The sequence below is a fragment of the Lissotriton vulgaris genome, chromosome 7, assembly GCF_964263255.1.
Source record: "Lissotriton vulgaris chromosome 7, aLisVul1.2, whole genome shotgun sequence".
NCBI lineage: Eukaryota > Metazoa > Chordata > Amphibia > Caudata > Salamandridae > Lissotriton > Lissotriton vulgaris.
This window is the reverse complement of record NC_141695.1, coordinates 336,259,642-336,269,836: the sequence shown is the minus strand read 5'-3', so window position 1 is coordinate 336,269,836 and position 10,195 is coordinate 336,259,642. Positions and strand designations below refer to the sequence as shown.

The following is a 10,195-nucleotide window of genomic DNA, read 5'->3' as shown; positions in this document are numbered from 1 at the left end:
ATGTATTTCTACACAAACAAACTCATTCTTGCATCATTAGGATAGTGAAATACTGGAGAAAAATACTTAACTTTCGAACCTGAACCATGCAGTTTGCATGCAACTCTTTCATGGCAGTTCATAGCTCACTGTGCTAGATTATGATTTTAAGTTGTGAAATGTAAGTAACAAAAGAATCTGTGACAAAAGCAGTAACCCTACTGAGATAGCCTCATCAAATACAGTTCTGTGATCTGCATGGTACACATTCCTTGCAGCAGACATAATAACCCTCTGCGCTAATTTAGATGAGTCAAAACTGCCAATAGACAAAACTTCAATCTGTCTCCAGCAGGAAGATTAATAATCAGAGCTATCACCTTGACACATTTACTGTTGTCTGAAAACTACTGGATATACAAGGAACTTTCGGGCCGTGGATGTGTTCATAATAGGTACACAAGCGGGCTGTCGCCTAGATAGAAATACTCTGGGCGTGAAGGTTTCCCCTGCCACGAGCCCTTGTTGTATCCTCTTCGTAATCGCATAATGGGATACCCCTCTAATGTTTGAGGGCCTGCACACGGTACTTCCTGTGTTGCGGAGTATAGTAGTCTGTTTCCCCTCCCTGAAGTTGGCGCCTTAGCGTGCATCGTACGTCGGTTGGGGTATGTATGGTCCTGACGAATACTGAGCCGACAGGTAGCTCATGAAAGCAGAAACATGTTGACCTTTGTATAATCACTTTAGGACATATTCGGTCTCAACCGTTTTATGTCCGTCCTTTCACACTTGTTTTTAATGGAGCTTATACTATCCCTTTATTAAAAGGAATTCTCGAGGTTTGGGAATAGTTATAACTCCTTTTAACCATCACTTTTTCACCATATGGTACTAATTCACGTACCCACATCAAGGACCCAATGAAGATGACTGGTTACTGACCTTTGTTGGTACCTGAATGTTCTCTTTTCACAGTGTTTACTAACTCACCTTTTATTGTGTTTTTTTAAACAAGTTTTGGTTGTGGTAACTGATTCTATTTATCCACTTCCTAATTTGTGCTTTCAGGTTACTCTTTTGCTGTTTATTCTATACAAGGAACTCTGCTGGGACAGTGAGAAGTGAGTGATTATGCCGGCCAGGCCTGCTTATTTTGTTCCTAGGGGCCGAGATTACAGCACTGCTGCAAAACGAGCCCCCAGTAACAACAAACGGCACCCACCCCTCTAGCCTCATGGGTAAAGGCTTGATGCTCAGTTCTGCTAGTCCGGTGTAGATGAGTATTCGCCTGTACTGTGTCCCACCAAAGCAGTTAGTGGGTGAACAATATCTAAAGCAAGGGCGATCACACAGTTACACCTACTTGAGTTTAAGAAAAATACTGGATCACATCACCCGAACAGAAAGTACTATGGCACTTATTTTTTAAAAACAAAGGGCGGCGGTATGCTGCAGTTCTCGCGAGGTAATACAGTCTGACCCTTAACCTCCAGATCATGGCGTGGATTCAGGTGAGGCGCAAATGTAAAATAATGTTGTATGGGTTTTAGTATTATGAGTAGCAATAATCAGGCAAAGCTTACTTCTGAAGCCAAAATCCTTGTTGTGATAACCAGCGCTAGCAAAAAGTTGCTGGTTCAACGGCAGTGAAATAATAAGCATTGTCAAAGTACCAGGTCTGGCATTAGCTGCCAGTATTTTGGCTTTGGCAGTTTCTGCTTTGTTCTGTCATAGATTATGCAAAACCTTATAGTTGGGAAAGCAGCCAGGCCATCACTCTAAAGAAAAAAAAAACATCAGTGGCTAAAGCCAAAAATGTTTTTGTGACCCAAAAAACACACACATTACTACAGCCGTCCCAGATTCAGAAGAGAACTATTTTGTGTGTGGATGTGCTCTTTGTGAAATCTATACCTGGCTGATGAGTCCTGATCAGACTAAACCGGTTGCTTGTGTTCTTTTTCAGGGAGGACCTGTTCTGGCATTTCTTCTTTTCATCCAAATATTTTAATTGAATTTTTCTTTACATAACAGCAGTATTGACCAGCTCACACATGTATCATCCTCTTGATACTGTAATAGAAGTACAATCACAAGTTTTTCCACATAATCTCATGAAGTGAAAATGATGATGGGTAGTTCCTTTGTGAGGAGCAAACATAGGCTGAGTCTAATCCTGGGGTGTTTGATAGGAAGTCACCATCTCGGTTTCTGATCCTAGCCTCTACATCAGTGCCATCTGCTGTCCCCACACTCTGTCATGTTTGCCTGGTCATCCCCTGGCTATGGATCTCTTTGTCCCAACAGGCAGCAGTTGTCCATACCCGCGCGCCACTCAGTGGCATAACAAAAGTTGAGGGGGCCTCCCTGCAAGGTACGTGAAGGGGCCCCCTCCAGACTCTATCAGCAGCTCTTCAGCCGAAGTGCTGTGCTGAGGGGGCATCCTGGATCTTGGGGGCCCCCGGCGCCACAGGGGCTGCAGGGGCCTGTGTTACACCCCTGTCGTCCCCCACGTAATGAAGGGGGTTTTGGGTCCCTCCAATGCTAAGCTAAGTCTCATTTGACTATGCGATAGCCAAGATCCACAAATGTAGGTTGAATGCATGTGATCCAGAGGCATACCAGCAACAGATACTCCAATACCATATACTCACCTGTAGTCTGATTAAACAGCTGGAGTCAAGGTTTATACATTTTTCATACTTCAAGATTGATGATATTCTTACTCCTAACCAATCTTCACTGATCAAAAAGTTCTTTCCTCTGGTCGATGGACCATTAGTTTAACTGGTTGATGGTGAAAATTAACAAAATTCTAGCCTTTATACTTTGAAATAAGTAATCACAGACTCTGGAAAGTTTTAAACCTTTATCTAAATTATTTTCATGTGAACCACTTCAATGTGCAGCACATTCACCGATACTCATAGCAGAGAAGGTCAAATTATCAATGCATCAACACATTCAAACTTGCAATGATCTATTCTGAGAAAGGACAGGACAGAGAGAGAAGAGCATCTGCAACCTCATGAAACTGATAATTACCTAGGATGGTGTGAAGACCAACCCCCTGGCCAAAGGACTGGTACGGGTCCCCCTGGATAGCTCAGGAGACAAAGGCTTCAGGACAGGATAGATGACCTCTCTAGCTCCGAAGCTCACGTCGCACCTCTCTCTGACACTCTCTTCCTCCTAGAGATTCTTCCTCAATCTTCTTTCGAATCCTAATAATTGAGGATGTATAAGTTCTGCATCAGCATCACTCGCCACTCCGACAGCATCCCGAGCTCTGCAGCATTCAGCAGCAACGTTTCTCTAACTAACTAAAAATTACCTCAATTATACCTTTTCTTTCATCACGTACCACCCAATAATGTTTCAATATTGTAAAATACTAACTCTGATTGGTCAGCAAGCGGGGAAGATCATCACACCATGCTTACACATTACTCTTTTCAGTTAACCCTTTGTATGTAAACCCATCCCCTTCATTTTTATTCATCATTTTATTTTCCCACCCGCATTCACATTACATCCGATACAAATGTTACATTTTAATATGTGGTCTTATTCATTCAGGTCTTGTACTGTCGGTTTCTCAGGCTTCGGGCACCGATGTTACTTTCAAGAATAAATGGTTTCACTGTATACCACTCACTTACTTATTAATACTTTCCCCGCATTAGCATTAGAAAAGTGATTCAATTTAGTTTCAAGCAAGCAGATGCAAAGCATGTGAGTCTTCAAGACTCCATATTAGTATCATCTGCTTATGCGCAAGAATTTCCCTCCAAGCGATAGCTCGTAATTCTGCATAGATGCCGTTGACGCATTCGCAATAGAGATTTCCCGTTAGCCGCCATTTTAGAAAACCGTTCGAGTTATTCATGTTAGCAAACGCATACACAAGCTTCACTAACCCTTGTTTTTATATGGTGCTGATTAGTTTTACACAATATGGAGTTAATAACATGTAAGGGAGTTAAATGAGCGGATTGCTTCCGAGCAAGTCTCTTTTCTATGAGTCCTTGCTCCATCAATCGCCTCTCGGATTGCATTTTGAGCCATCACAAAATTACCCATCCCAATCAGATGTCAACTTTAGCATATCTCAGTTTCTTTTCCTCCCTTTTCGTTCTTAATCCAGTCTTTCATCTTTTTATTCAGTTTTCCCATCATTTCCTCCAGCTGAATCTATTCATACTGCCTTTTCTTTCCTTTTTCATTTACTTCATATCTTCCCTTTCCTCTGTTTCTGCAACACTTACACCATATCATCATTGTTAAAACTATGATTGCTATACCAACTAACAGAATAATTATTTGACCTAAACTACTTTTCCCTAAATTAGAAAACCAACCCCCAGATTCATGAAACCCATTTTCTGCTAATTCTAAATTGCGAGAAATACCGAATCGCAATTTAGAATTCGCATAATGGGATTCATGAAATTATGCGAAAAAAAATAGCGATTCGCATTCGGCCGCAAAAGCCGATTGCGATTTTCCCTAAATCGCAGAATAATCGCTAAATCGGACAATTTCCGTGTTGAAATTGCGATCTCGCTATTAGCGAAATCGCAAATTGCGATCTCGCTAATAGCGAGATCGCAAAAATGGGAAGTCGCATTTTGAGCACAGTGATGACATCACAACCAGGAAGCAGGCAGTTCCCTCCCTCATTCTGAATACTGAGGCTGATTTGGAAGCAGCACTGCCCAGAGCTCCACTCTAAACCACCTCCAGCTTTGAATCAGGATACACCCCACTGCAGCAATGTCACAGGAAGCAGCAGGGACCAGTTCCACTGGGAGAAAGAGAAAAATTAAATTCTCCGAACAGGAGCTTGAACATCTGATTGAGGGAGTCAGTAGAGATCATGACAGACTGTTCGGGAAGGACTCCAGAAGGGTGCCAGAGGCCGACAAACGGCAAATTTGGTTGCGCATCCGCGCAAAAGTCAATTCAGTTGGAGTCACCCAGCGATCAATCGACGATCTCAAGAAGAGGTGGTACGACCTCCGAGGTCGTGCCAAGGAGAGGATCGCCGAGAGGCTGGGTGAGCGTGTTGCAACAGGAGGGGGAGAGCCAACAGTCCCTCCCAACACCCCATTGGAGGACCTTGTTGAGGACACCTTGCAACCTGAGGCATGTGTGGGGGTAACCCGGCTGGACTCCTCCCGACCCACCCAAGAAAGCCAAGGTAAGTGCCATGCGACTGCGACCCTGTCCCCTACCAATGGCCATGACCCTAAAGCTACCCATTAGAAACCCCAGTCATGCAGCCCATGCACACCAGAAAATCCCTATCGCATTGTGGGACATGTAGTCTGACCACAATTTACATTCAGCCCCATACAGCCAGATATGTCCTAATAGAGTCAATCCAACAGCCAGTCAGGGAATGCTAGCCTGCATGCATGTAGCAACCTTCCATGTGCAAGATACATGTTATTAATCAAAGTCCACTTTACATCACAGGTGGCACTGAAGATACCAGTAGCGACAGTGAGGGGCTGCAAATTGACGAGAATCCTGAGAATTCTGAGGGTGACGCACATCCATCCACACAACCAGGTCCATCAGGGCGAGCACCAGCGCCAGAAGCCTTACCACCACCTGCAACGCCAGCGACAACAGGCGCACCACAACAGCCAACTGTGAGACCCATGCCAGTGGCATCGGCAACACCAGCAGCCGCCAGGCCACCAACACAACGCACACCTACTGTGCCCACCGAGTCCAGCGGACAGGTCAGGGAGCGGCGCCAAACTACACCACGCGCCAGCAGGAGAGGGGTGACAGTGCGTGTGCCGGGTCTTTCAATAGAGCACCGCGTGCTGCGCGTCCACCAACAACAGGCACAACACCTTGCAGCAATACATCTGCAGCTGCACAATACAGCCAGGAATGTTGGCCAGCTGTCCGACCGGATGGAGCAAATGACCACAGCAGTGGAGGCAAACACTGAGGCCATGCTGACCCAGCGGGACCTCACCCGGCGCCGCCACAGCCAGCTCCTAACACGCCTCTCGGCGTATACGCGCTCCAATTATATAATTGGCAACGCAACATCCAAGCTGTCCCGAAGATCATTAGCCATGCAAATCCAGATGGTCCAATGCTGCCAGGACGTGACACGGGCACTTGAGCAGGCAACCACTGCAGTTCAGGCTCTGCAGGCAACTGGCCACGGCCAGGCAGGAGGGGATGACGCTAGTGAGGGAACATCTAGCCACAGCAGCCTGTCTTTGCCACCGGTTAGAGTTCCCCGCCGCAGCAGCAGGCCCACTGCGGCATCACGGGCGAATCCAGAGGAAGAGGTAGAGAGGCGAATCGGAGCTCCGGCCTGGAGGCGCCATTGACATTTTTGCTCATCATGCAGGGACATGCTGATGAGAAAAGCATGCCCTCTAACAAATCAGGAGATGTATGACGCAATACACCTCAAATGTATCTTTTGAAAATAATGCAATATTGTGAAAACAACAATAACATTTATTCAATAACAGTACATCAGACTCATGTCATTATTTCAATTGTCATGCATGAGTGAAGTGTTGGGTGAGGGGAGTGGTGCACTAGAAACAGTTATTTGTGATTTGGTTGCGGCGTCTGTGTCCTTCAGCTGGATTTTCCCCGCGTGCATGACGCGCATGTGCAGGTGGGCGGTTGTCCCCTTCCGACTCACTGCCAGATATCTCTACAGGTATCCTGCGCTTGGTAGCAATGTAAATGTAAATGTAAATGTAAATGTACAGGCATTTATAGGCATTTATATAGCGCACTACTTACCCGTAGGGTCCCAAGGCGCTTCGACCGCTGTGAAACCCTTCCTGGCTTCCCTGAGAGATGGTCCCTTAATGGGTATCTCCAGGGTGAGACCAGGCATCCCCGGCGGTCTGGTGGGGCCGTTAGTGAAGATGAGGCAAGCTAATGCCCAGAGTTGCCGAGTGTGATCGCTGATCAGAGTGGGCACCGAGGCGAGAGAATTATCGAGTCCGCTGACCCTGGTCCAGAAACCTGCCGCGCCGGGAATCAAACCCTGGTCCCGGGCCGTCCTCTGCTCTCGGGTCTGCCGCCTCTAACCAGTGAGCCACACTACTTCTGTACTGTGCAATACTCCACACTGCAATGTTGTGGAGTATTGCACACACGGCCACGATGCGGCAGCAGACCTCAGGCTCGTATTTGAGGGCCCCACTAGTCTTGTGCAGTATGCGGAAGCAGCTCTTTAAAAGGCCAAATGTCCTCTCAATGCAATTTCTAGTGTGGATGTGTGCAGCATTGTAACGCCGTTGCTGTGGTGTGGCAGGGTTGAGGTATGGGGTGAGGAGGTACTCACGGAGACCGTAGGCATTGTCACCTGAATGAAAGGAGCAAAGGGTGAGTGCCTGTTATGCGCAGCAACATGGTGACAATGTACCATTTAGTGGCATGTGTACTTACCTAGAAGGTGTCCTTCGCCAAAGTCTGCCCTGGCCAGTCGTGTGTGCATGCCGCTGTGCCGGAATATGAATGAGTCATGTGTGCTCCCCGGGTATTGTGCCACTATGTCCGTGATGATTGTCATAGCATTGCACACCATCTAGATATTCAGGGAGTGGTAGGACTTGCGGTTCCGGTACATGTATTCTGTATGTGCAGGTGGGCAGATGTGGATGTGGGTACAGTCTATGCATCCAATTACATGGGGGAATCGTGCAATTATGTAGAAATCCAGCTTGGTTTGATTCAAGTCCTGTTGGGTGGTTGGGAATGTGATGTAATGGTTTAGCCGGGTCAGCATTGCCTCCAGGAAACTCCTTAGGCAGCGGGACATGGTGCTCTGGGAGATACCCCCTGCAACGGCAACCACCCCTGGAAGCTTCCGGAAGCCAGGAGGTGCAGGCTGCACAAGACCTGTACATGGGTGGGCACGGCATTGGTCCTCCTTGTTTGGTGCTGCATCAGGGGGTCTAAGTCCCGGATCAGCTTAGTGATCATTGCCCCATTCAGGCGTTACTTGGAGTAGATTTGCTCCGCAGTTTGGCACAGTAGGGTGATCCACTGGCGAAATATTCGCTCCTGTATCCTGCGTCTGTTCCGTGCTGCTCGCTGAAGCCTTCGCCACCTGACTACCATGTAGAGTCCTGGCATTGTGAGAGTCCTCATGCTCCAGCTGCGTACCCTTAAGTGTGTTTGGTCAGGCCTGCACCTGTGGGTAGTTTGTTGAAGATTTTTTTTTTCCTTAATGTTTACCACCTGGTTTGGGTTCTACTTAAATTGCGCGTCGCTAATAGCGATTTTCAGGTTTTTCGCATTTTGTGACTTTTCTTGAATAGCATTTGCGATTATTTAGCGATTTCGCAAATTAATTCGCAGAATCCATGGCTTCTTGCAATTTCAGATTTGCTAAAGGGCTTCTTCCAGGATTCTGCGAATTACTTTGCAGACTCGCAATTTTTCTTTAGCGAATTCACTCTCTTAAACTTTTCACTATCATGAATTCCTTTTCTTCAAATTGCGATCGCAATTGCTGATTCGCAGCTATTGCGATCGCAATTTTGCTTCATGAATCTGACTGTAAGTCCCTATGGAAGAAATACTCTTTGTCAGTCTTTCTCAGACACTGTCAACCACCAGTAGTTTCAAATCTTCATGAAGTTTTGTAATATTCTTAATATATCCTCTAATTTCCCTGCTTTTATCAGTTATGTAAGTTATTATAATCTGTCTTTAACCTATGGAGGCAGGTTTTCCCTTTCTTCTCAAACTCTAAGGACATTGCAGCATGAGCCTTGCCAGTTGCATAAATTCCTTCTTTCCCAGCTCAGAGTGGTACATGGATTTTCTGTTCAGCAGCTTTCTTTTGGAAATCCTGTCTCCTTCCCTCAACTAGATATAAAAACACTTTCTCTTCTTCAAGTAATGTACAGGTTAAGTTATTCTTGTGAGCCTTGATTAAATCTATTGATTACATTAATAGAAAAAATTCACCCATAAACTGTGCATCTTGACTACTAAGTACTGGATTAAGCATGAGCGAATTTTGCGGATCTCGCGTTCGCGAATTTTGTGGATTTGCGGATTCGCAATCCGCAAAATCCGCGAATTCCCGCGAATTTGCGGATTTTTTTTTTTTGTGTGTTCGCCCGTGTTTCTGCCAGTTCGCGAGGGTTTTGTACACTTTCGCAAATTGCGAACTTACCTGTCGGGTCGCAAGTTTCGCGAACTTGTTGTTTCTACGTGTCCAGCCTGTTTGGGACACTCTTCTTCATCACTGCCACTCTCTGTCACCACTGCCACTCTCTGACTACTCATGCCACCCTCTGGCCCACCCATGCCACCCTCTGTTTCATCACCACACCCTCTGGTTGTCCAGTGTACATTATTTTCGGCAAAGCAAAGCACACCTTCCCTGCCTCAAGTGACCTGAATTAATTTGGGGCTGATTAATGTGTCACAGAATATTTTTTTAGCTGGCACCTGCTTCCTTAGTGCGCCCTGATTAGTGATCTTTTGCACTTGCTAAGTGCTTTCATTGTTGCAAAATTAGTTACAACACCTGCCCTGCCCCAACTGACAATAATGAATTAGGGGCTGATTAATGGATTTTAACTTCCAGCCTGGCTCCTGCTTGTCTCCCTTAGCTGTAATTCAGGACCTTTGTGGCATATGTGTAACTATTCTGAGGTTCAGAGCAGGGTCACATAATAGTTTCAACTGGCAACTGAACTCTGGAGGGGCCCCTCAGGAAGCACTACAGGAAATGGCTACTAATGATGAGCCTGAACTTTTGAACCTGGTAAGTAGTTACTTTCAGTTTTGCTAAGATCGTATTTCTGCAATTTTGCACTTATTCGCGGGGCGCGAACTCACGCGAACTCACGCGAACAGTGCGAGCAGTGCGAGCAAAATCCGCTGCTCGCGGATTTGCGGATTTTGCGGGAGATTCGCAAATCTCGCGGATTGCGGATTTCCCGAAAATCCGCAAAATCCGCGAGCGGAACGGATTTTCCGCCCATGCCTATACTGGATTCATATTCTTTCGAATAGGAAGTTCTGAAAATACTACATCTAAGTTTGAATAGTAATACTGAAGCTTTCCTGTTCTATAGAACAAACTTGTTAATATACTACATGAGATACCATATGTTAAAGACAAATGGAGGTATGTGACACCTTCTGATACCGAAGCTGGTAATTTCATACACACATAAAAACCACTAAT

At 45.9% G+C, this 10,195-nt stretch overlaps 1 protein-coding gene across 1 annotated transcript; it reads left to right on the top strand.

Annotated features, from left to right (window-relative positions):
- The first annotated feature begins 4,758 nt into the window (after positions 1-4,758).
- Positions 4,759-6,347, top strand: LOC147701516 (uncharacterized). The gene is made up of 2 exons (XM_086928666.1): positions 4,759-5,185; positions 5,464-6,347. Exons 1-2 carry the CDS (start codon positions 4,759-4,761, stop codon positions 6,345-6,347), a joined length of 1,311 nt encoding a protein of 436 aa, XP_086784792.1.
- The last annotated feature ends 3,848 nt before the right edge of the window (positions 6,348-10,195 follow it).

Bases quoted from the DNA above. Each gene is read 5' to 3' on its own strand.
- LOC147701516 (XM_086928666.1), top strand. From the start codon at position 4,759: ATGTCACAGGAAGCAGCAGGGACCAGTTCCACTGGGAGAAAGAGAAAA. The intron at 5,186-5,463 runs GTAAGTGCCATG...TTTACATCACAG, and splicing joins ACCCACCCAAGAAAGCCAAG to GTGGCACTGAAGATACCAGT.